The sequence below is a fragment of the Canis lupus genome, chromosome 18 (genome assembly GCF_003254725.2).
Source record: "Canis lupus dingo isolate Sandy chromosome 18, ASM325472v2, whole genome shotgun sequence".
Lineage (NCBI taxonomy): Eukaryota > Metazoa > Chordata > Mammalia > Carnivora > Canidae > Canis > Canis lupus.
In genome coordinates this window covers 39,396,854-39,423,422 of record NC_064260.1, presented here as the reverse complement: position 1 = coordinate 39,423,422, position 26,569 = coordinate 39,396,854, and the positions used below count along the sequence as shown (strand labels likewise).

The 26,569-nt window shown below is 36.7% G+C and overlaps 2 protein-coding genes across 2 annotated transcripts in view; both read right to left on the bottom strand.

Moving 5' to 3' along the window:
• The window catches only part of LOC112663682 (olfactory receptor 5M3), a 145,059-nt gene that overhangs the window by 37,894 nt on the left and 80,596 nt on the right, over positions 1 to 26,569 (bottom strand). The gene's annotated exons all lie outside the window — the stretch shown is intronic.
• Positions 3,402 to 15,438, bottom strand: LOC112663685 (olfactory receptor 5M11). Its single transcript, XM_025452760.3, is given in 3 exon segments — positions 3,402 to 3,540; positions 3,543 to 4,377; positions 14,839 to 15,438. Coding segments are annotated over 3 exon segments (1,569 nt in total). The 3' UTR covers positions 3,402 to 3,406.

The window sequence follows — 26,569 nt, the reverse complement described above, 5'->3', positions numbered from 1 at the left end:
GTAAAATTGTCTTTGCAGATGATATGACCTTATACACAGAAAATCCTAAAGACACTATTAAGCAACTCTTAGAACTAATAAATGAATTCAGTAAGTTTATGCAGAATGCAAAATCAACATCCAAAAATAAGTGGCATTTTTAGGGATGCCTAGGTGGCTCAGTGGTTGAGCATCTGCTTTTGGTTCAGGGTGTGATCCCAGGGCCCTGGAATTGAGTCCCATATCAGGATCCCCGCAGGGAGTCTACTTCTCCCTCTGCCTATGCCTCTGCCTCTCGCTGTGTGTCTCTCGTGAATAAATAAAATCTTTAAAAAAACATTTTTAAAAAATAAGTGACATTTTTATATACTAACAATGAACTATTTGAGAAAGAAATCAAGAAAAAAATCCCTTTTAAAATAACACCAAGAAAAATAAAATACTTAGGAATAAATTTAACCAAAACATTAAAAATCCATACACTAAAAACAGCAAGTCTTTGATGAAAGAAATTGAAGAAGACATAAATATAAAGATATCAACTGTTTATGGATTCAAAGAACTTTAAAATTGTTAAAATTTCCATACTCAACAACAAAAACAAAAAATTTCCATACTCCCCAAAGCTGTCTGTGAATTCAATGCCATTCCAATAAAAAGAAATATATCCAATGACATGTTCACAGAAACAAAGCAAATAGTCTTAAAATTCATATGAAATCACAAAACACCTCAAATAGCCAAAGCAAACATGATAAAGGACAAAGCCAGAAACATCACACTTCCTGATTTCAAATTATTTTATTACAAAGCTATAGTAATGAAAACAGTATGGTACTGGCATAAAACAAAACAACAACAAAAAAAGAAAAATCAGATACATAAACCAATGAAACAGAATTGAAAGCCTAAAATAAGCCATGAATATATGGTCAACTAGTATCTGACAAGGAAGTTAAAATACTCAATTTGGAAAGGATAGTCTCTTCAGTGAGTGATGATGGACCAGTGAAACTGGACCACATGCAGAACAATTATTTTGGACCTCTATCTTATACCACACACAAAGACACAAATTAACTTGAAATGAATTAAGAACTTAAGTATAAGACCTGCCATAGGAAAAAAGTTCCTTGACATTGGTCTTGGCAATGGTGTTTTTTGTATATGACATCAAAAGCACAAGTAACAAAAGGAAAATTAGACCACAACTAACTTAAAAGTTTCTGCACAGCACAAAAGACACTCAACAAAATGAAAAGACTATCTGTGGATTGGGAGAAAATATTTGCAAACAATATATCCAAAAAGAGTTTAACATTCAAAAAATATAAAGAACTTATACAACTCAATACAAAAATAATAACTAATCAAGAAGTAGGTAAAGGACCTGAACAAATTTTTCCCAAGAAAACATGCAAATGGTCAACAGGTAATGAAAAGGTGCACAACACCGCCAAACATCAGAGAAATGCACATGAAAGTCACAGTGAGATATAACTTCACAACTATTAGATTAGCTATTATCAAAAAGACAAGGGATAAGTGCTGAAGAGGATGTGGAGAAAAAGAACCCATGTGCATTTGCTGAAGGGAATGTAAATTGGTACAGTCAATGTGGAAACTGTAGAGAGCTTCCTCAAAAATCAAAGATAGAACTACCATGTGATCCAGTAAGCCCCTTTTCTGGGGATATATTCAGAGGAAATGAAATCAAAATCTTGAAGAAATAGCTGCACCTCACATTCATTGCAGTGTTACAATAGTCAAGACATGGAAACAAATGTCCACTTGCAGGTGAAAGAATAAAGATGATGTGGTGTAGATACATAATGGAATATTATCCCATCATTAAAAAGCGGAAATTGACATTTGAGTTACCATTGGATGAGCCTTGAAGTCATTAGGCTAAGTGAAATAAGAGAAACTAAGACTATATAATCTAACTTTTATGTGGAATCTAAAAAAATCAGACTCATAGAAACAAAATACAATGTTGGTTGGCAGGGCTTGGGATATGAGAAATGGGGAGATATTGGTCAAAGGCAAGCAAGCCTTCAGTTATAAGATGAATAAGTTCTGAGGGATCTAATGTACAATATGGTGACTACAGTTAATCCTGTACTGCATACTGGAAAGTGCTAAGAGAGTAGATTTTTAATGTTTTTGCCACTACCACCACACACACACACACACACACAAATCATGTTTGTGTGAAACAATAGATGTGTTAACTAATAGTCTTGTGATAATCATTTCACAACATATACATGTATCAAATCATCAAATTCTATACCTTAAGCTTATAAATGTTATATGTCAATTACATCTCAATAAAGCTGAGAAAAAAAGACACTAGACTTAGTAAATTTCCAACATTAAAATCATAAGGCATATGTTCTCTCACAACAGAACTAAATTACAAATAAATAGCAATGACAAACCTTTTAATTTTCCAAATATATGGTAATTACGCATAGTCTTCTAAATAGCCCAGGGGTTAAAGAAGAAAGCACTGGGAAAAAGAGAAAACTCTGCAAACTGAATGTAAAAAATACCAAATTTGGTGGTTTTCAGCTAAAGCGGTGTTTAGGTAAAATGTATAATCATTTTTATGAGAAAAGAAGTAAAACTCAAATCAATGATCAAAACTTTCACTTAAAAATGTAGAAAAGGGGATAAAAGATAATGCCAAGTAATTCTCAATTTTTAAAATCCAAGTGACACAGAAAGTATTCTTTCTTTTCTTAGACTTGAGTGTGTAGATTCAGGCTTGCATATCAGAAGAAGTTGGTCCCTGTAGTTCAGAGGCCACAGACAGGATCCATAAACTCAGAACTAGAGAAAAAAAAATATCACTCTATTCATCTCTTCCCATTCCCATACTGACCACCATAAAAGCATATTCACAAGAAACAGGAACCACTATCATGACTTATGATTTTTGGTTTTATTTAGTAACTCAGAGACATACAGAAGAATGTATTTCAAAAAAGACTCCTAGTCTCAAAAGATAGATGGGAATAAGAATAGAATAAATCCAAGGAATTGAGCTGAGAGTATCTTTAGCCTGTTAATCATTGTAAACAATCAGAACACAGGAATGTTCCATGCCACATCAAGTGGGAATTTTCACTTAGAACACTGCTCCTCAAATTTAATGTGCTTACAACTCACTTATGATTTGATTTAAACCCAGAATTGGATATAGTGGATCTAAGTGCAGAATGTGGTGCTAAATTTCTAACAAACCCCAAGATAATGCTGTTGCTGCTGCTCAGTGGATCGCTTGTTGAGAGATTAGATTAATAAGTGAAGGTCATTTTTTTCCCAGACCTGAGACTTTTAGATGAGATATTTGAGAATATTCATAGAGAATATAAAAATACATCATCAGAATGCAAAGATATTTGAGCCAAAGGTTTAGTTATGATTTATTGGAAACTGGAGGCAGTCTCATCTTAATGATCATATTTCTTCTGAGGACATTCTTCAAGGCTTGCTTTACATCTTTGTTCCGCAGACTGTATATCAGTGGATTAAGCACTGGACTCACAAAGTGTAGAAGACTGCTATGATTTTGGATTCCTCGACAGTCTTATCTGTTGGTGGTCTTACATACATGCAGAAGAGCGTCCCATAAAATAAGGTCACAGCCATCATGTGGGAACCACAGGTGGAGAATGCCTTCTGTCTTCCCTCTGCTGATTTGATCCGGAGGATGGCAGCAATAATGAAAGCATAGGATACCAGGATGATGCTGAGGGAGTTGGAGAGGTTGAAGCCAGCTGATATGAGCATGGCATGCTCTTTGACATAAGTATCAGAGCAAGAAAGCTTAATCAGTGGCGGGTCAGCACAGTAGAAGTGGTTGATGACATTGGATCTACAGAAGTTCAAGCGAAAGGTCAGGATAGCCTGCAAGAGCCCATCTGAGAATCCATAGACATAAGGAAATGTGGCCAAGCCGATGCAGACACGCCTGGACATTTTCATACTATAATGTAGAGGGTTACATATGGCCACATAGCGGTCATAGGCCATTGCTGCCAGCATGTAAAACTCAGTGAGGAGAAGTGCAATGAAAATGTAACACTGCGTAAAGCAGCCAGCAAAACTGATGGTCTTCTTCTCTGATAAAAAATTAGTCAACATCTGCGGGGTTGCATTTGAGGTGTAGCACAAGTCTACAAAGGCCAAATTAGTGAGGAAGAAGTACATGGGTTTGTGAAGGCGGGAGTCCAGCCTGATTAATACCATCATGCCCAGGTTGCCCAAGAGGGTGACGAGGTACACACCCAGAAACAGCACAAAGAGGAGAGGTTGGAGCTCAGGACGATCTGTGAGCCCCAGGAGAATGAATTCTCTTATTGCACTGTCATTTGTGATGGACATTTTCTGAGAGTTTGGACCTGCACTGGAAACAATAGAAATAACGCAGACAGGGAGGTATAAATCATATTACTGACTATTGAAATAATTTTTCTCAATTCTTCCATGTGTCTTTCAAAATGAATACTACCATAAACAGACTTTGTACTCCTACTAATCCATTATTTAATTTGTCTTTGTACTGAATTGCCATTATATTTCTCTATTTAGATACCTACAGTTACACCTATAGCTATACCTATAGGTAACTATACTTACACCTATTCTTATATCCATACATACAACTGAGCTACATATCGTTTCTCCCTGCAATATTTTTTGCCTCTCAAATTCTCCCTATGCTATTAGGCTCAGTAGGCTTTATGATTCCAGCACACATTCATTCTGTAGCACATTACATCTCCATAATGTGTCTACTTTCCACTCCTTGTATATTCCATCCTCAGGGGCAAGGACAAAGTCTAGCTCATTATTGCCCTGTGACTTCTCTTTTTTTTTTTAAGATTGTATTTATTTAGAGAGAGGAGGGTGGCATGGAGGGTGGCAGGCGGGGTAGGGGCCAGAGGGAGAGAGAGAGAATCTCAAGTAGAGCTCATGCTGAGCACAGAGCTCAATGAGGGGCTTAATTTCATAATACTGAGATCATGACATGAGCTGAAATACAGAGTCAGATGCTCTACCGATTGAGCCACCCAAATGCCTTGTGTACTCTGACTTCTAAGTACATATTTATGTAAAATTTTAAAAAGAAAAGAAAAAAATAGGGTAAGCATGAAAAAGTGACTACTTACAAGTATTTTAATCATCTCTGTATCCCCATGGAGCTTGTCATGATGTTATTTCCTGAGGAGAATTAAGAGCTTTGTGAATTTTAATGTACAAAGAAATTGCTTGGAAACCTTAACCAAGAAAAGTCACAAAAAGTTTGCTTAAGAACCTTTTATGTGGGATGTGGAGATCTTCATATGTAACAATCATCCAGGAGGTTATAAAGCAGATGTCCCCAGATTCACAATTTTAAAAGGCACAGTCACAGTGGTCTAATAAACTTAAGGAAAATAAATGAACAAAGAATCACCAGATCAAATGAATTCTCACTCAGTATTTTGTGAACAGTCTACAGCAAAGACGTAATGTGTCAATAAAAAAACAAGGTTTGCATAGTTAGTACTTAAGTTGTTAATCACAACTTGTATCTATCTAGAGGTATGGCAATCCCTATGGCTTTTTAGCTCTCCTTTACATCATAATTAGTGCTTAAGTTTCTCTTCCTTTCTCTCAAATGCTATTTTTTCCCTTTCTCTCATATTCAATTTTTTAAAACCTGTCCAATTCTTATCTTATTTCAAAATGAGTCACTGACACTTAGTTTAGTCTAAGTTTTAGAGAGCCAATGACAATGTCTTTTTGCACTTTATCTCCTTTACCCAGAAGAGTAAGTACTTTACATTTGTTGAATATGCCAATAACAGTTACTGATAATGAGCAATGATCCTCATCCATGAGTTACTTCATTTCCTCATTTGTAAATGGGAATGATTACATCTGTTCTGCTTGCTTGTAATGTCATTGTGGACATCAAACAAGATGTTCATAAAATAAGTGTTTATTGATACTCAACATATCATGTGATTAGGCCCTATAGATACCAAAATGAATAGACTCTTCAAAAATCCCTGCCCTTCAGGCATTCACATCTAGTGGACAGAGACACAGAGTAGTGAAAGTAAATAAATGGTGATTCAAACAGCTGTGTTATAGAGAAAAATTAGGAAAATGGAGTTTTATGGAGAGGGCATTCAACTTTTAAATAGTAACATCACTGAAATATTCATGAAAAGGTGACTTTTTTTAGCAACAAACTGAAGGAGGATGAGAACAAGCAAGAAGCTTATTTTAAGAACAGTATTCTAGGAATAATAAAGAACAGAGGCAAAGGCAGCATATGTGATCTTTGGAACTGCTAGAGATGTGTGTACACGTATGGGTTTCATGCAGAGGAGTGCAAAAGTCCCAGCTTAGATATTCCCTAAAATGTAAATGACTCCCTTCTTTGAAAGCCTGATTCATCTCTACTTATGAGTTTCCTACCAAGAATAGCAATGACCTTCACTGCAGAACAGGAGTCAGTGGAGAGTTGTAGCTCCTCTTCCAGAAGTGCCTAGCAGAAAATTACCTTTGAAAAGCCTATTTCTTTAAGTGACATCAGCAGGATGGCTTAGGAGATAATTTTATATTCATTTGCACCCAGAAAACCCCAGAAAGAGTGTAGATGGTTTTCCCAGGACAGAGAAAAGATCAGGATGTGAGAATTTCGGATTTATAAAAGATACTGTAGGAAATTGGACTTAGGGGATCATTTGCAGAAAAACTCATTTGTTGCATGTCACTTAATGACCACCTTTGGGATCTGAAATGGTCTTGACTCGTGACCTCAGTGACTTGTGTGGAATCCAGAAATATCCACTTGAAAGTAGAGCAAAAGTTCTGCTAAGTGAAGGAAGGCACAAAAAAAAAAAAAAAAAAAAAAAAAGATGATGAAGAACATGTGTTTGAAGAGAAAGAACATTACAGATGACCCAGCTGCCCACATCAGGCCAGAGTAAAAGCTAAGCATCTTCTGAACAATGGGTTCTGGGTTTAGTAGATTACAACCAGACAAAGCCTCTAACTAATGAGGAAAGAAAAAGCAAAGTAGTTTCAAAAGGACAGCACAAAGCTGCAAATGGTAAAACCTGGAACTAGGATTAACTATATAATAAACAAGGTTGAGTACAAAATAAGAGAGTAAGTTATCCATGTTCCAAACATATTAAGCATTTCAAGATGGTGACAGCAGGGCATGAAAACTAGCTTAACACTGTTGGAAGCAGGGTGATGTCAACTGCACCAGGTGCATACCTAAGAATCCAGGTGCTCCTAGAGCACAGGGGCTGTACAGGGACTAAGAGACAACAATGGGGATATAGAAAGAGAGCACCTCTGTGAAAACAAGAAGTAAAAAAAAGGATAAAAGAAAAAAAAAAACTCAGACAAAGATTCAGCCTCAGTGAGAATATGCCAGAGGGCAACTCTGCTCAATGGGCCAGCTATCTAGATGAATTTTGTAGCGCATTCAATTACAAGTGAATGAGAAAAAGACTATTTAAGATTAAGGAAAAACTCTTAGCAACAATTTATTGAAAGAAAGCTCCTTAAGTTTCTTTTTTTTTTTTAAATACAAACCTCATTAAAAATCGAATGAAACCATTGAAACTATGGAACCAAAACCACGATAAATGCACAAACTCAAAATCTTGCCAAAATATAAATAGATAGGTGAAAGATAGATGATAGATAAATAGATAGGTAGATACACAGATAGTTAATAGATTGATGATAGAGAGATAGATGATAGATAATAGATAAATGATAGATAGATAGACAGATAAGAGATAAGAGATAGATGATAGATAAATAGAAAGGCCTCACAGATTGCCTGGCTCCAACTATAAGAAATCTTCTGCTAGAGGAAGCTTCAACCCATACCTGAAAATGTCCTTGTTTTTTTCCATAGCAAGTAGAAATTTCCCCTTTCTTGGTTCTTTTGTACTAGTGACAGATCAGTAAAATATTATCCAGGGAGATCAATGGAAATCTCAAAAGCCTGTTGTCAGGGAAATTCATTGAGGTTCAAACTCAGAAGCTGAGAACAAGAGGCATTGCATAGGCATATTTCAAGCAAACACAGTGCAAATCGGTGTACCTAGTTTAAGACTTTTTTTGCGGTCCCTTCCTGACTAAAAATGAAGAACATAAAAACACAGTGACTTACTTCTGGTTCTAAAATGTACCTATTTTCTCACCTCTGGTTAAGGACGTTCACTGAGGCCTTTCTAAGCTGTAAATGTAGCTGCATTTATACCAGGATGTGGGAGGTAAGGACAGGTCTTCAAGCAAATCTCAGAAGAATTTGAGAATAGCAGCGATGAGTGTTACATGGGGAATCATGCCTCTGGGATTAATTGGGACACTCTCAGATCAGAAAGCTAATCACATGCCTCAGTCTTACAGTCCCTAATTTCAAATTTCCTATTTACCCTAAGACCTCTGGGGAAGGCACACAAAAGAGATTCAACTTCAAATTTGGATGATAGGTTGATTTTTTTTTTCATTTTGTTCTTTCACTCTAAAACTATGTCTTCTCCTAAAATCCAGAGCTCTCAGAATGTCCCCTCTGATGAACGTCAAAGTCTTGGGGAACGTGAGTCACAGGTAGAATGGTGAAACACACAGGTCGTTGTCAAATGCTTTGGTGAGTACTTCCTAGGTGTGGACAACTTTCCAGTAGATAATTCCATGTCCTCAAAATAACCCAAGAGGCAGGGACTCCATCGTGAACATTTGACTAAAGAGACAGAGGTTCCACTAAAGCACCAGTGATGGACTAAAACCCCCAGTGCCATAGAGCTGCTAAGTGGCAGGGTAGACTTCCATGCCTGTCTTCATGTCCCAAGTGGACTCCATCTTCAATTGTATGTAGCTGTCATGCCTCAACCTGCAGTCACACTTTGTCCTTCTGTCCATCACTGGCTTTAAATATTCCCTGAGCTTCCTCTCCACTCAGCTCCTTCCTCATTCCCCCCAGATTCAAGTTGTTCTGCCCATAGGAAAGGCTCAAATACATGTCTTCCCAAAAGAGGCTTTCTCTGTACCCCCTGAACCAAGACCTTAGTGCTCTGGGCACCCTGCCCCCATCCCAGTCTAATACACCCTGTTTAATTACCTGCCAATGTCTCTCTTGCCACCACGACATTGAAAGCCCATCTGGGCCAGGACCGTGATCTCAGCATGTAGCCTAGGCCCTGGAAGATGATAGTTGATCAACAGATACTTTTGGAATAATGTAAGGAGTGTGCAGTGTGTACCTAATTCTGTGAAGACTCAACAAGTCTTGGTTATCCCCTCCCAGGTAACTTTGCATTTTATGGAACATACTTCTTTCTCTCATAAAAATGAAATCTGTAGGGAGATGAAATGGAGTAAGTGACTAATTTGGGTAAGAAACCACAGGAAAGAAATCAGAATGAGGGGAATTAATTATAGGCTTTAGGCATTGGACATGTAATATGTGCCAGATTTAGACTTAGCACTTTGCAAGCATGAGTCCAGTAATTTTTCACACAACTCCATGGGGCTTTAGTACTATTATCTTCATTTTACAGATGGGAAACTGAGGCTTATAAAGATTAAGTAACTTTCCTGGGCAGAAGCAAATTATAAATTGGGAGCCTGAGATTCAAACAGGCCAGTCAGTAGGGTTTGATATTGCGTTGTTGATAGTTTCACCAAGAAATGTGACAAGCTCAACTGTGCTAACTTTCTCCAGGTTCTCTGGCATTCATTCATTTGTTCATTCATTCATTCACTCATTCATCCACAGGGTTAAAAACATTCAGGGATAATTTTGTATTTACCACTGTACTGTCAATGTAGAGAATATAAGAGAAAGTGAAAAGATTTGTGTCCTTAAACAGTTTGTTTCATGGTCGGTGGAATGAGGTATGCATATTTAAAATTTCATGGTCATGTTTTCAATGAGTAGAATTTGTGAAATCATTTTGGAAAGTGGTAGAGATAGAGCCTGCAATGAGCTAATCATAATGAAAAGGGCATAATAATAGTTTATTTATTCAATATATATCTATTGAGAATGATCTATATTCTAGGTTTGAGAAAAATACTGGCTTTAATATTTTAAATTGCCCACAATAGTGAGGAAAACCAGATATGAACCTTGTCTTGTGGAGTCGACAATCTGGAGATGACACAATTGTGAATTAATCACACAAATATACAGATTTTAACTCAGAGTTGTGAAAAGTCCCGTACATTAAAGATTCATGATACTGTGAGAACATAGAAGATAGGGCTTACTCAAAGAAATTAGCCACAGATCCACCAAAGATGGAGCAGGAAAAAATAGCTAATACCAACAAAGACAAAAATTGAAACTTTTAGTTTTTAACACCAAATTTAAAATGGGAAGAAAATTTACCTACACAGAAATAACAGATAATCTAGTAATACAATCTTTTCAAGAACAAATTATTACAGGCCAGAAAATTAAATATTTTCTACATGTTGAAAGAAAATATCAATCTATCTAAAGCCATACCCAAATGAATTCCTCCTTGAGAGTTAAAAATTAAATTGAGACAGTTTTAGAAAAGTAAAAACGGAGTTTCTCTCATAGGAACTGTCATTAAGGACTAATAAATAAGAGTATAAATCATGTAGGTGAAAACTTGACCCAAGATGAAAACTGGATGCAAAGAGAACAGTAGTGAGTCATTGACAAAAACGCTAATATTAAAGGAACATTAATAATATGCAACAAAATTATAATTACAGTCATATGTGACATAATATTGCAACAGTTTATTTTTAAGTTATAATTTATTATCAATCATATATCATATACTTCATGACACCATATAAGATAGAAGCAGCAGTACCCACAATTAAAATACTTCATAATCCTTTTATTATTGCACGCCAATATTAGTAATGAAGACTTAGGTAAATCATCTATACAAATTTAAAGAAATTTATTAAAAATAGAAAATACAGGGGATCCATGGGTGGCTCAGCGGTTTGGCGCCTGCCTTCGGCCCAGGGCGCGATCTTGGAGTCCCGGGATCGAGTCCCCTGTCGGGCTCCTGGTATGGAGCCTGCTTCTCCCTCTGCCTGTGTCTCTGCCTCTCTCTCTCTGTGTCTATCATGAATAAATAAATAAAATCTTTAAAAAAAATAGAAAATACAATGTATAATAACCAAACAAAAAGTAGACTCAAAAACTAAAAATGAGTTTAAAGAATGCAATTTAATTCATGGCAGGAGAGGGAGAAAACCATAGAGAAAATGCATTCAAGGACAAAATAAATTGTTAAAAAATATTCCTAAATATGTTTCTCCACAATAAAATATGAAACTCAAGTTTAAAAGGACTCAGGGCCTCAAAGTCAAGGGTAGAAATGTACATAATAGGTATCAAGTAACCAAAAACAATTTAAAAAATACCACTGAAGATACATGAATAGCAGGAAAAATACACTTTTAGATTTTACTCCGCAAAGTTGAGAAAGTACATAATGATAAAAGTGGTAAAACTAGCTTGTTAATTGACATAAGATAATAAAAGGAAAAAATTATAAACATAAACAAAATCATAACCATATCTCTCAGTTTTTAGAAACAAAATATTAAATCATTTGTAGGGATATGAAAATCTTTTTAAAAAATCAATAGGATTGACCTTGACCTCATAGAAACCTGCTCTGCTCAGCTCCTGTATCTTCTGAGAGTGTTTTTGACACCATTGACTTCCAGAACTAGTAGTCTCAGGAGAAAAAGCTGAAGGTGAACAGTAGGGTACCATGACATGGATGGATGTACAAATTGCTCAGTGGGATTGGACCACTTCTAATGCCTGAAGAGGGAAAAACATAACACTCCACTTTTGTTGCTATTTTCCCTGTGAACTCTTACATCTGCATGTGGCAGATTCAGGTTTGGGAATCAGACCAGCCGGGGAAGAAAGAAAGGATGAGCAAGGCATGCACAACTGATGACAAATTGCAACACATGCTAACCCCCCTGGGTAAAGAAGCCCTGTGATGGCAAGTACCAAACAAAAGGGCTGACACAGAGCTCAGTACAGACTACGAATAGCTTTTTTTTTCTTGTTCATTCTCGTAGCCACACCTTGGCCCAATAAAGTGGTATCATGTGCCTTCTGGGAAGATAATAGGCCTGAAATCTGGAAAATAAAGTATTTCTATACGTCTTAATTGTATCTTCTCTCAGAGACGCTTCAAGAAAATTCTCCAGTGTTCAAACTTCCAGAAAAGGGGTGGTAAAACTATTTTTATAAATATAGTCTACTACATCAAGGAAAGAATTGACAGATTGGTCCTACAAGATAGAACCAGAAACAGACTGATACAAATATGAAAGCTTGATACATGACAGAATTTTCACTCAAATCTTAATGAGAGGGATCCCTGGGTGGTGCAGCGGTTTGGCGCCTGCCTTTGGCCCAGGGCGCGATCCTGGAGACCCGGGATCGAATCCCACATCGGGCTCCTGGTGCATGGAGCCTGCTTCTCCCTCTGCCTGTGTCTCTGCCTCTCTGTGTGTGTGTGTGTGTGTGACTGTCATAAATAAATAAAAAATTTTTAAAAAAAGAAATATAAACATTTAAAAAAAATCTTAATGAGAAATGTATGGAGTCTTTTTTAAAAAAATAGAAAACTTATTACTTTCATTAAAGATCAGAATTAAAGACTGTTTGCAACATTTATAATACCAGCAAAAATAAAGACTTAAAGATGAAATATTTCAAAGCGTTGAAAGAAAATACAAGAGAATATCTTTACAATAGGAAAAAGTTATTTCAACAAGACATACAAAGCACAACCATAAAGGAACATTAAAATTGGAAGTCCGTTAAAATGAAAAATTTCTATCCCCCCAAGTGTGTCTGGCACAAAGTGAAGTACAAGCTACAAACAGGTTGAAGCACCGACATTGCAGGTATCATTAAAAGGTCAGTACCTAGTAGACAATATGAAAGCAGCTACTGCAAATGTATGGAATAAAGATAAAACAACCCACCTGAACAAAGAACAAAGAATATACACATACAACTAAAAAAAAGGAAAAGAAAGAAAACTCTGCCATTAGCATCAGAGCACTTAAAAACACTTCACATCCCTTATGAAGCCATTTTACACTGATCAGATTGGAAGACATTTTGAAGCCTAGCAATATATAGTATTGGCAAGAATATGGAGTGAAGACCAATCTCACACAGCGTTTGCAGGCAAGCACATTGGTAGAGCAATTTGACAATATCTCCTAAATTTAAGATGCTCTATTCTTATGAACCAGAAATTACCCTCCAGGAAATGTACATGAGAGGATCTCTTGAACTGGTACACACTGAGAATTTCAGAGGAAAACGCATTGCCACATTTTCATATTATCCAGGAATAAGAAAAATGTATTCATCTATCAATAATTCAACGAAGAGATAGACTGTGGTATATTTATATGGTACGTAGACTATCTCAGTGTAAATTGATGCTACATAATTCAGCATGGATGAATCTAACAATATTTCATGAAAATAGAATAAGTTGCAGAAAGATAGCATGTTTTGATTTATAACAAGTCTTAAATATGCCAAAATAACATTATGTGATTTTGTGGATACATAAAGACCAGCAAATATTAGGACTCTATATAGAGATAAGAAACACTAAATTCTATGAGACTTGAGTACAGGCAGTGAAGAGAGGAATAGAATCAGGCAGGGAGGACTCAGTTTGAGACTATCTGATTATGTGAAATGTCTGAAGCAAACTGGCATGGGTGAACACTTAATAATGATCACTTATGCTTGCACAGTTTTTTACATTATTTTCTATTTTTTAGCATGTGTTGGAAATGGTTCCTAATGAAAAATTAACAAGTGAAACCAGAAAACCAGTTTTATGATGGGGGTGGATATTAATTTTTAAAAAATTCTAAGGAAAATATGCCATTCCATCAAAACCCTTATGAATGAGGATTCCATCAAACCAGTATTATCACTATAAAGATATTTTTTAGAATAATCTTAGATACCTAAGGATCCTAATTACTACATGATCTATTTTGCCTATAAAGGCAAAAAGAAACAAGAAAAATAATGCTTACCTGCTATGGTTGAGAAGTTTCTGGAATTTAGTTTGAAAATTATTAAGCACTACAAATATCAAACGGATGATTATGGACATAGCATCATTTGGTATATCTGTCTTTTGCCTTTTGTTGTTTGTTGATTTATAGAGCAATAGCAATGACTTCAATCTTGTCTTTAATTTCTATGAATGTTTATTATTATTATTATTATTGTTACTATTATTCACTGAGATGACACTTTAAATGCTAGCAAATATTTTGATATCTTCTTCTAAGTCTATTGGCAAATTATGGAAGGCAAAAAATATACAATGACAGAAAGTGACATGCTAATTTTAAATGCTCATCAAATGGCCAGATAATGAGATATACATACTACATACCTGTGGCCAAAGTGTCTACTTAATTTAACAATTTCCTTTGGAAAACTTTCCTGATTGCATTTTTAACATCTTTGTTCCGCAGGCTATAAATAAAAGGGTTTAACATAGGACTCACAAAGATATAAAACACGGCAACAATTTTGCTCTGTTCTACAGATGTCTCAGAAGGAGGTCTCAGGTACATGCAGAACAGAGTCCCATAAAAGATGGTGACAGCCGTCAAATGGGACCCACAGGTGGAGAAGGCTTTGCGCCTGCCCTCAGCAGAGTGGATGCGCAGAATGGTGGAGAAAATGAAAATGTATGAGATGAGAATGATGGCTAGAGAACAGGTGAGATTGAAACCAGCCACCACAAACATGGCAGTTTCTTTGACATAAGTATCTGAGCAGGCAAGGACTATGAGAGGTGGGTCTGCACAGTAAAAGTGGTTGATTTCATTGGGTCCACAGAAGGAGAGGCGAAGCATCAGGATGGTCTGTGCCAGACCATTCACAAAGCCATAAATATAAGGGGTGGCAACGAGAGAGAAGCAGACACACCTGGACATCTTGCTGCCATACAACAGGGGTTTGCAGATGGCCACGTAGCGGTCATAGGCCATCACTGTGAGCATATAATAATCGGTGATCACCAGGGCAATGAAAAAGTGGAATTGCAGAAGGCAACCCAGGAAGGAAATGGCTTTTCTCTCGGATAAGAAATGAACCAGCATCTGTGGAGAGACATTGGTGGTATAACAGAGGTCCACAAAAGAGAGATGACTGAGGAAGAAGTACATCGGAGTGTGAAGTTTTGAGTCACTTCTGATTAACAAAATCATGCTAACATTGCCAAGCACTGTGATAAGGTAGATGACTAGGAAGACCACAAAAAGGACAGGCTGCAACTCAGCTCGATCTGTCAGTCCCAGGAGAATAAACTCAGTCACTGCTGTGTAGTTGTTCTTTAACATTGTGTGTGCATGGCTTCAAATGAGGGCTAAAAGAAGGGAAATAAACGTTTCATCATGTCATCTGATAAGTCTTCTCTAAAACTTTAAAAATTTGCAACATAAAAAAATAGCTTAGTCAATGCAATTGATTTTTTAAATACCTAAATTAGTAGAGAGCTCCTTTTATAAAGGCAGTAATATTTTAAATGCTTTCCTGAAAGTCTTCACATTGAAAAGACTTTACCTTATCTGCAAGATTTATTACATTAGTGCACTTAAAATGTCCTTAAATGTTGCTTTTTGGTGGGGGGACATGGAAATCCTTGCTTTCTCAATGTATTTTTGATGTGGTATATAAATCATCATCTGTTTTGCACAACTGAATCAAATGATACATGTCCCTGTAGAACTGGGTTTTGTCCTCTTGCCCCTCTTGACTAAAGATCATTTCAAGCATTTATTCCCACTCAGCAATGCATGTCCTTCCCTTTATGTGTCCTCTGCTCAGGTGGTCCTTATATCACCAAATCTTACTTAACTTTAAGACTCAGCATCGGATCTCCTTTGTATTGTTTATTATGCCAAAAATCAGTGCCAAAATTTGGTTCATGAGGCACAAAAGTCAATTATATTTTTAGTATTAAAAATAATAATGTAGAGTATATAAACTGTACATATATATACACACACATATATATACACACATGCAGACATATCTATGTATAAGATATACACATACATATATATCAGTGGTATCAATGGTTCATCAGAAGAGAAATTAGGGAAAACATGCATTAAAAGGCTCCCAGGCATGGGGGAGGAGAAAATAATGAAAAAAAGATTAACAAACATATCCACACTTTATAATACTTCTAACTCTACCTCCTTTTAACTCTCACCAAAATTAAAAAATATTCTATAACATAAACTCGGAGTTTTACAATACATGTAAATATTCTTGCTGAAATAATAATATTGATCATACAACTGAGACAAGACATAAAATAACTCAAGTGCATTTCCCCACATGTCTGTAGGTTGAAAGTACCATAAAGACCATCCTGGAAAACCTAAACCATCCTTCACTAACACACACCCAGGTGTGGAATGTTACACTACTTCTTACTAAGAGTTATGGGGCCAAGGCAGGACAGGGATCATTGTAAGGTACTTTGTAAATATCTCCAACATTCTTGTCCATTGTGTTGTCCATTGTTTTGTCCACGTGTAGTCCCATGTACGTTACTCTGCACATGTGGATTTTGGACTTAAAGATCAGGATAATAAAATAAAACAAAAATAAAATCACCTAAATCAATGTAATCATAATTATTTTGTTGTTTTGAATACTCTTCAGTGCTGGGGTGGTATTTTAATAAATATTCGCTTATTAACACGTAAATCAAGTGTCAAAATAATTAATGTCTCTTATTTGTTACTGTAGGGTTAATGATGCAATGCAAACTTTAACACTTTAGATAATTTAACTGAGTATTTTGTGGCAATAACTTTCTTTCAATGAAACAAAACATAACATCCTACGTGATTTGAACAAAGAAAAACTCAGAGAGGAGTATTTGTAGGGAGACAGATGTGGTTCTGGGGACACGTGAGGCTTTGCTTTCTTAACATTCACCCTCACCCTGAAATTTTCTCATATAGATGCTTGCTGGAACTATACGGGCACCCAAAGATTGTAGATGGTTGGTCTTTATTTCAAGAAGACTTATATCTCCTAGTGGGTGGTCATAATTCAGTTTAAAGTGGAAAAGATTGAGTGAAGGCATCTTCATGAAATGCATTTTTAATTAACTTTAAATAATTAATGTAGATCATAAACCTAAGAGTGGCCGACTCTCTGTGAAGGGGTACAGAGCATTATACAATAGGACGCTTATAACTATAAAGAGTAGCATCATTAACTTGGAAGGAATCAGATAGATTGTTAACACCACTCCCTAATTTTCTTCATGAAATAAGAGAAAGTATTCATAGCTAGGGTTTGACAGTCATCAAGGTCAACAGATATTGGAAGTCCTCAGTGAGACCTCCTCACCAGAAAGCCCACATGTCCAATTCCTAGCTATGGGAATTGATCAAGTTACCCATCTCTCTGTGTCTAAATTTCCTCATGCATAAAATTTGGTTATGAGGGATTTAAATTCAGGTAAATTAAATGAGGGATTTAATTCAGGTAAAATTTTAAAACATGTCTGACATGTAGGAAGCACTTAATAAGTTGTAGCTATTATTATAATGAGTGGAAGATCCAGGTCTAGCCTAAAATAATCCTCAACATTGAGGTACCTGGGTGGGTCAGTCAGCTCAGTGTCTGCCTTTTGTTCAGGTCATAGTCTCAGGATCCTGGAATTGAGCCACACTTTGGACTCTCTGCTCCCTGGAGAGTCTCCTTCTCTCTCTCTCTCTGTCCTTCCAGCTCACCACTCCTGCTGGCTCTCTCAAATAAGTAAATAAAATATTTTTAAAAATAAAACTACGACTCAACATCAAAGTGTGAGTCTCAGGGACAAGAGTTTATCTAATCATTACCTATAGCCTCAGTGGCACCTAGAACAATGCTTTCCCAAATGGAGCCAGTCGATCATTATATATGGAATGAATGTCTTCTCCGGTCAGTTTTGTTTCCATTTGAAGCACTACTCTACTGAACATGTATAAATACTTGTACTTTTAGAAGATCACTAAAATTTAGATCAAGGCATTTGCTAATTCATCATAATATGTTTCAGCCCATAATTTTATTTGTGTTGATTAAAAGATTTATTTCTTCATTCCAAGCTATATTTTCATAAAACCAAATCCTACCTCTGCAAGAAGCCTGATTTCCCAATGATAGCATGGATAGAAGAACCTGAGGAGTTTATAACAGATTTGTCATATAGGGACCAAATCCCCATGGTTTAATTATTCCTAGCAGCAAGTCATTCAGACTATGTACAGCCACTATCTTATTCTCTTGCAAATCCTAAGTTTGTCGAGGACTTAATTTGGGCCTGTTCCCCAGTATCAACAGGGAATCAAATCTCCTGAGAATCATAAAAGAATGGGATCCATCATTTATTTTAGTTATGGGTGAATATCTTTTTATTTTTTGACAGGGGGAGTAATAGGTTCTCTTGTTTACAACATATAAAGTAGAATGGTACCTAATATACAGAGAAAGATTTGGAGTCTAGAATGCCATTGGTAGATTGACTAACTTCTGTTGAACATGGGCGAGTTATTTACTAATTCTGAGCCTTGTGCTTTACCACTATTATTATTTTTGAGATAGAGAGAGAGAGAGAGAGAGAGAGTTAGAGGTTTGGGGCAGAAAGAGAAGCAGAGATAGAATCTCAAGTAGGCTCCACGCTCAGCAGGGATCCCAAGACTGGGCTCCATTATAGGACACTGAGATCATGACCTGGTCCAGAATCAAGAGCCAGATGTTAAACCAACTGCGCCACCAGCTTTATCTTTTTAATAGGAATAAGAACACATGGCTATATGTGTACTATGGGAACATTATGGATATACCAGTAATATAAAAATGTTTGCTGGTGATTCTCCCTTTGTCACCTCACCCCACCCAGGCTTTTTGCCTTTTCTTCTCTTTCTCCTTTGTCCCCCTCAAGTTGAACCCTTATGGATCACACCAATAGAGCTCCTTGGGTGTCCAGTTTCAGGTGAGTTTGGCCAATGCCAGAAATCAGCAGGGTATCAGAGGTAGGAGAAAGAGAAAAAGAACTCTATTTACTTCCCATTCTCTCCCAGATGCACAATGAAGGTGCTAGAATGGCTGCATCCTTCCAAGCAAAACTCCTCCTGAGCTGTGTGTTGGGAAAGAAGGTGGCCAGGGACTTGCTTCCTGCTTCTAGCTCTCTTTGGGTGGTGGTTGTGGTCACTGCATGCTCATTTCAGAACAGGGGATGGGCTCTACTTTCTGCTGCTAGCTTCCAGATGCTTCAACTTCTTTGATCAATTTCTGTAGCTTTGCCTGTATTCTGTGTCCTTTCACTAAATTCTCATCAGGTAAAGAGTCTGAGTGAAATGTTGTTTCACACAGCATACTGTGTCCCTAACATAGGCCTGAGCAGTATGCGGTAGTTCTTCATACTGTTGCAATGGAAGTAGTAGCCGCAAGAATGATTATTCATTTTGTTATAGTTTGGGGATAGATCTGGGTTTTGAAGATTCTGGCCTGGAGCTCAAAAAAGACCATTGAGTTACCCTCTTTCTGGATCCTGAATCAACTGAGGACTACACATAGGAGTCAGCTATTGTTCATAGCAGCATTGTTGCAGGTAGAGTTGGATTTGACAATGTGGTTTAAACATGCTTTTCTGTTCCTTCCTTCTGAATTGAAGTCACCAAGCATAACTCTTGGTCCTTCTTTTCCTTTCCAGAGCCATGGCCAGTCACCACACCTGATTGATCGAGTTGAGACATGTTCATGAATCACATAGAGAATTAGATGACTTGTATTGTCTGCGTGGCAGCAGCAAAAATCCTTTCCATAATCTCACCCATCTCCCCTCACCCTACTTAGATAAGTGTGTGAGGGAAGTAGTAAGAGGAATTCAAAAAGTCCTTTAAAACTTTTCCCCAAAGTCATTTAGAAATCTCTGCCTCGAGACGTCTGGGTGGCTCAGCAGTTAGGCACCTGCCTTCGGCTCAGGTCGTGATCCAGGACCTGGGTCGAGTACCACATAAGGCTCCCTGCAGGGAGCCTGCTTCTCCCTCTGCCTATGTCTCTTAGTCTATGTCCCTCTGAATAAATAAATAAATCTTAAAAAAAAAAAAAAAGAAATCTCTGCCTCAATCCTTGTTACCACAATGGACACCCCTTTCATCTGTTTATGCATACCAGGAAAACTTTGTCCCTGACTATTATTCCCTCTTAGTTTCATTCTTTCCCAGAGACTAATATCATTTTCATGACTTAAAAAAAATTCTGCCTTAAATTTTTGTGATTTTTAAGAATCCATTTATTTCATAGAACATATTGAGTGAATACTACATGAAAGGATTTAAGTGCTAAAATCCATAGAATCTCACCAATCACAAAATATTCCATATGGAAGTTATTTTAGAGATAATTAAGCCAAAGCACATGTAAGTGGTTAAGTCAGTTGAGTGTCAGATCTTTGGTTTTGGCTCAAGTTATGATCTCATGGGTCTTGAGATCACTCTCAGTGGGGAGTCTGCTTGAAGATTCTCTCCCTCTGCCCTTCCTCTTTCTCAAATAAATAAATAATTCTTTAAAAAAAGACTAATTAAGCCAAGTGTTTCATCTTACATAGGGGTAAGCTAAGGCTGAGAATAGAAAGTTAAATGCTCAAAGTCACTTGGTAAATTAATGGATGGTTTCATATCCATATGGCTAGTTGTCTCTAGTTGCTAGTTTTCAGAAACCACTAAAGATAGCATTTAGATTATCTCTAGCTATTGCAAAATTTACATTTTTCTTTAGCATCGATACTTTCATATTTTGTCATTCCTTCTTAAATTGTTAGTCATACTTAGTACAACTAAAATAACTGATATCCATTAATACTGCTCTATTCTTTATATATACACATGGTTGACACATATAACGTACATAAATGGGACACAATGTTACATTAGTTTCAGGTGTACAACATACTGATTTGACAGCTCTTATATATTATGCTATAAATAATATGTATATGCTATCCTAATCCCAAGTGTAGCTACCATCTGTCACCATAAAGCACTATTACAGTATCATTGACTATATTCCCTATGATATACCTTTTATGACCATGATTTATTCATTCCAAAACTGGAATCCTGTATCTCCTACATCCTTTCCTCCATTTGTCCCTCTCCTACTCATTTCTCCACTGGCTACCATGAGTTTGTATTTAAGGATCTGTTTCTGCTTCTTGTTTATTAATTTCTTTTGCTTTTTGTTTTTTTTTTAGATTCCACATATAAGTGAAATCATATGGTATTTATCTTTTACTATCTGGCTTATTTCACTTAGCATAACAACCTCGAGGTCGATCTATGTTGTCACAAATGGCTAAGTAATATTCTATTGTATACTTATATGTTTTTTCTTTATCTATTCATCTATGAAGACTTGAGTTGCTTCCATATATTGGCTATTTTAAACAATGCTGCAACAAACATAGGTGTCCATATATGTTTTAGAATTAGTGTTTTTCTTCTCTTTGGGTAAATACCAAGTAGTGAAATCACTGGATTATACAATATTTCTATCTTAATTTTTGAGGAACCTCTGTACTATCCTCCACAGTGACAGCACCAATTATTAATCCACAGTGAATGAGTGTTGCTTTTACTCCACATCTTTGCCAACACTTTTTTCTTATCTTTTGGATTCTAGCCACCCTGATGGATATTAGGGGACATCTCATTGTGGTTTTGATTTGCATTTCCCTGAAAGGTAGTGATGTTGAGCATCTTCATATACCTGTTGGTCCTCTGGGGATATAAAAGAGGATGGAAAACACCCAACTCTGCAAAATGAGGAGAGAAAAAAAGAAAATGTGAAGGAGAAAAAAATCACAAAACAATGATAGAGCCCTGGTAAAAATATGCTAGAGGATAACACAGGTCAAAGGTTAGCTGCCTAGGTGAATTTTGTAGCCCATTCAATTATGAGTGAATGAGAAGACTTTTGTTTCCAAAATAAAGGAAGAAAAGTTAATAAAAACTTTTAGCAAGAATTCATTGTAAGAATGGTCTTTCAGCTTATTTTTTATATGAATTCAATGAAAAAACTAATGAAAATAATAATGTTAAGACAAGATAAATGAATCCACTCAATCTTACCAAAAAAACATAAGGGGATCATAGATCTAGCTCTCACTCTAAGGACTTCATTTAGGGTAAGCTCTATCCCATGCCTTAAAATGTCCTTGCATTTCACTATGTTAGTTAGGATAATTATTGTTTGCCTTTCTTAGTTCTTTTGCACCCATGAAATGTCTATAAAATATGTTCCAGGGAGATCAATGGAAAACTCAAAAAGCCTGTTGTCAGGGAAATTCATTGAGGTTCAAACTCAGAAGCTGAGAACAAGAGGCATTGCATGGGCATATTTCAAGCAAACAGGGTGTAAATTGGTGTGCCTCAGTTTAAGACTTTCTTACAGTCCCTTCCTGTCTAAAAATGAAGAACATAAAAATGTTCTAACTTCAATGACTAACTTCTGGTTCTAAAATGCACCTATTTTCTCACCTCTGATTAAGGAAGTTCACTGAGGCCCTTCTAAGCTGTAAATGTAGCTGCATTTATACCAGGATGTGGGAAGTAGGGACAGGTCTTCAAGCAAATCTCAGAACTTGAGAATAGTAGTGATGAGTGTTACGTTAGGGAATCATGCCTCTGAGATTAATTGGGACACTCTCAGATCAGAAAGCTAATCACATGCCTCAATCTTATAGTCCCTAATTTCAAATTCCCTATTTACCCTAAGACCTCTGGGGAAGGCACACAAAAGAGATTCAACTTCAAATTTGGATGATAGGCTGATTTTTTTTCTCATTTTGTTCTTTCACTCTAAAACTATGTCTTCTCCTAAAATCCAGAGCTCTCAGAATGTCCCCTCGGATGAACGTCAAAGTCTTGGGGAAAGTGAGTCACAGGTAGAATGGTGAAACACAGGTGGTTGTCAAATGCCTTGGTGAGTACTTCCTAGATGTGGACAACTCTCAAGTAGATAATTCCATGTCCTCAAAATAACCCAAGAGGCAGGGACTCCATCGTGAACATTTGACTAAAGAGACAGAGGTTCCACTAAAGCGCCAGTGATGGACTAACACCCCTAGTACCATAGAGCTGCTAAGTGGCAGGGTAGACTTCCATGCTTGTCTTCATGTCCCAAGTGGACTCCATCTTCAATTGTATGTAGCTGTCATGCCTCAACCTGCAGTCACACTTTGTCCTTCTGTCCATACATAGCTGGCTTTAAATATTCTCTGAGCTTCCTCTCCACTCAGCATCTTCCTCATTCCCCCCAGATTCAAGTTGTTCTGCCCATAGGAAAGGCTCAAATACATGTCTTCCCAAAAGAGGCTTTCTCTGTCCCCCCTGAACCAAGACCTTAGTGCTCCGGGCACCCTGCCCCTATCCCAGTCTAACACACCCTGTTTAATTACCTGCCAATGTCTCTCTTGCCACCACGACATTGAAAGCCCATCTGGGCCAGGACCGTGATCTCAGCATGTAGCCTAGGCTTCCCACCAACCTGGAAGATGATAGTTGATCAACAGATACTTTTGGAATAATGTAAGGAGTGTGCAGTGTGTACCTAATTCTTTGAAGACGCAACAAGTTTTGGTTATCCCCTCCCAGGTAACTTTGCATTTTATGGAGCATACTTCTTTCTCTCATAAAAATGAAATCTGTAGGGAGATGAAATGGAGTAAGTGACTAATTTGGGTAAGAAACCACAGGAAAGAAATCAGAATGAGGGGAATTAATCATAGGCTTTAGGCATTGGACATGTAATATGTGCCAGGTATTAGGCTTAGCACTTTGCAAGCATGAATCCAGTAATTTTTCACACAACTCCATGGGGCATTAGTACTATTATCTTCATTTTACAGATGGGAAACTGAGGCTTAGAAAGATTAAGTAACTTTCCCTGGCCAAGGCAAATTACAAATTATGAGTCTGGGATTCAAACAGGCCAGTCGATAGTCCTTGATATCATGTTGTTGGACAAGCTCACATTGTGCTTAACTTTCCCCAGATTCACTGGCATTCATTCATTTGTTCATTCACTCATTCAGTCATTCATCCACAGGGTTAAAATTATCCAAGGAAAATTTTGTATTTACCACTGTACTGTCAATGTAGAGAATATAAGATAAAGTGTAAAGATTTGTGTTCTTAAACAGTTTCTGTATCATGGTGGGATGGATAAAGCAGGGATATATAAAGTGTCACAGTTGTGTTTTCAATAGGTAAGAATTCATTAAGATAATGGTGGAAAGTAAGGCAGAGGAGAGTTTACCATCAAGTTGTAATGCAAATGATATAATGAGAGTTTGTTCATCCAGATTTATTAAGAATCACTTATATTCCCCACATATTTGGGGAATATGCTGAATTTAAGATAATGAGTAAGGGCCAGCTGGATGACAAGCATCCTACTTTTAGTTTTGGCTGAGGTCATGATCTCAGGGTCCTGAGATTGAGCCCAGTGTAGGGCTCCATGCTCAGTGAAGAGTCTGCTTAAGGATTCTTTCCCTCTCCTGTTTCCTCTCGCCCTACTCAAGCACTATATCTCTAAAATAAATAATTTTGAGTGGCTCAGTAGTTGAGCGTCTGCCTTCAGCTTAGGTAGTAATCCTGGGTCCAGCGATCGAGTCCCACATCAAGCTCCCTGCAAGGAGCCCACTTCACCATCTATGTCTCTGCCTCTCTCTTTGTGCCTCTCTTGAATAAATAAATAAAAATATTTTAAAAACTAACTAAATAAATAGATAATCTTGAAAAATAAATAAAGTAAAAATGAGCAAAAGCAGACAAGGACCTTGCAAGGACTGACAATCTGGAGATGATAAAATCATTAATCAAAGTTATTTAATTCATTCAAGGAAAAGGGAGGAAAAGATAAATAACATATTTTAGAAATAAAAAAGTTGTTAGAAAATAGATCTAAGTATGTATATTCACAATAAATTATGAAACTCAGTAATTAAAGGACTAAGAACCTGAAAGCAAAAAGGTAAAAATACATATAATGGGCAACAATTAACAAAAACAATGAAAAATACTGCTGGAGAAATATGAATATAGACAAAAACACTTCAAATCTTAATCACCAAAGATGGGATAGAAAATGCAAAATGCTAAAAGGGATAATGCTAGTTCATTACTGTACATGATTTAATAAAAGAGGAAAAAATACAAAGGAGAAAAAAATCCATAAACATCTCTCTCGTTTTTTATATATGAAGCAATTAAACATTTGTAGGCATTCTGAAGATATATGTAAAAATTAACTAGATTGACTTAGAATTCATAGAATTTTGCTGTGCTCAGCCTATCTCTTCTGAGAGTGTTTTTTGACATCATTGACTTCCAGAACTAGTAGTCTCAGAAGAAAAAGCTGAAGGTGAACAGTAGGGTACCATGACATGGATGGATGTACAAATTGCTCAGTGGGATTGGACCACTTCTAATGCCTGAAGAGGGAAAAACATAACACTCCACTTTTGTTGCTATTTTCCCTGTGAACTCTTACATCTGCATGTGGCAGATTCAGGTTTGGGAATCAGACCAGCCGGGGAAGAAAGAAAAGATGAGCAAGGCATGCACAACTGATGACAAATTGCAACACATGCTAACCCCCCTGGGTAAAGAAGCCCTGTGATGGCAAGTACCAAACAAAAGGGCTGACACAGAGCTCAGTACAGACTACGAATAGCTTTTTTTTTCTTGTTCATTCTCGTAGCCACACCTCTGGCCCAATGATGTGGTATCATGTGCCTTCTGGGAAGATAACAGGCCTGAAATCTGGAGAATAAAGTATTTCTATACGTCTTAATTGTATCTTCTCTCAGAGATGCTTCAAGAAAATTCTCCAGTGTTCAAACTTCCAGAAAAGGGGTGGTAAAACTATTTTTATAAATATAGTCTACTACATCAAGGAAAGAATTGACAGATTGGTCCTACAAGAGAGAACCAGAAACAGACTGATACAAATATGAAAGCTTGATACATGACAGAATTTTCACTCAAATCTTAACGAGAAATGTATGGAGTCTTTTTTAAAAAATATAAAACAACTTTCTTTCACTAAAGATCAGAATTAAAGACTGTTTTGCAACATTTATAACACCAGCAAAAATAAAGACTTAAACATGAAATGTTTCAAAGCATTGAAAGAAAATACAAGAGAATATCTTTATAATAGGAAAAAGTTGTTTCAACAAGACATACAAAGCACAACCATAAAGGAACATTAAAATTGGAAGTCCGTTAAAATGAAAAATTTCTATCCCACCAAGTGTGTCTGGCACAAAGTGAAGTACAAGCTACAAACAGGTTGAAGCATCAACATTGCAGATATCATTAAAAGGTTAGTACCTAGTAGACAATATGAAAGCAGCTACTGCAAATGTATGGAATAAAGATAAAACAACCC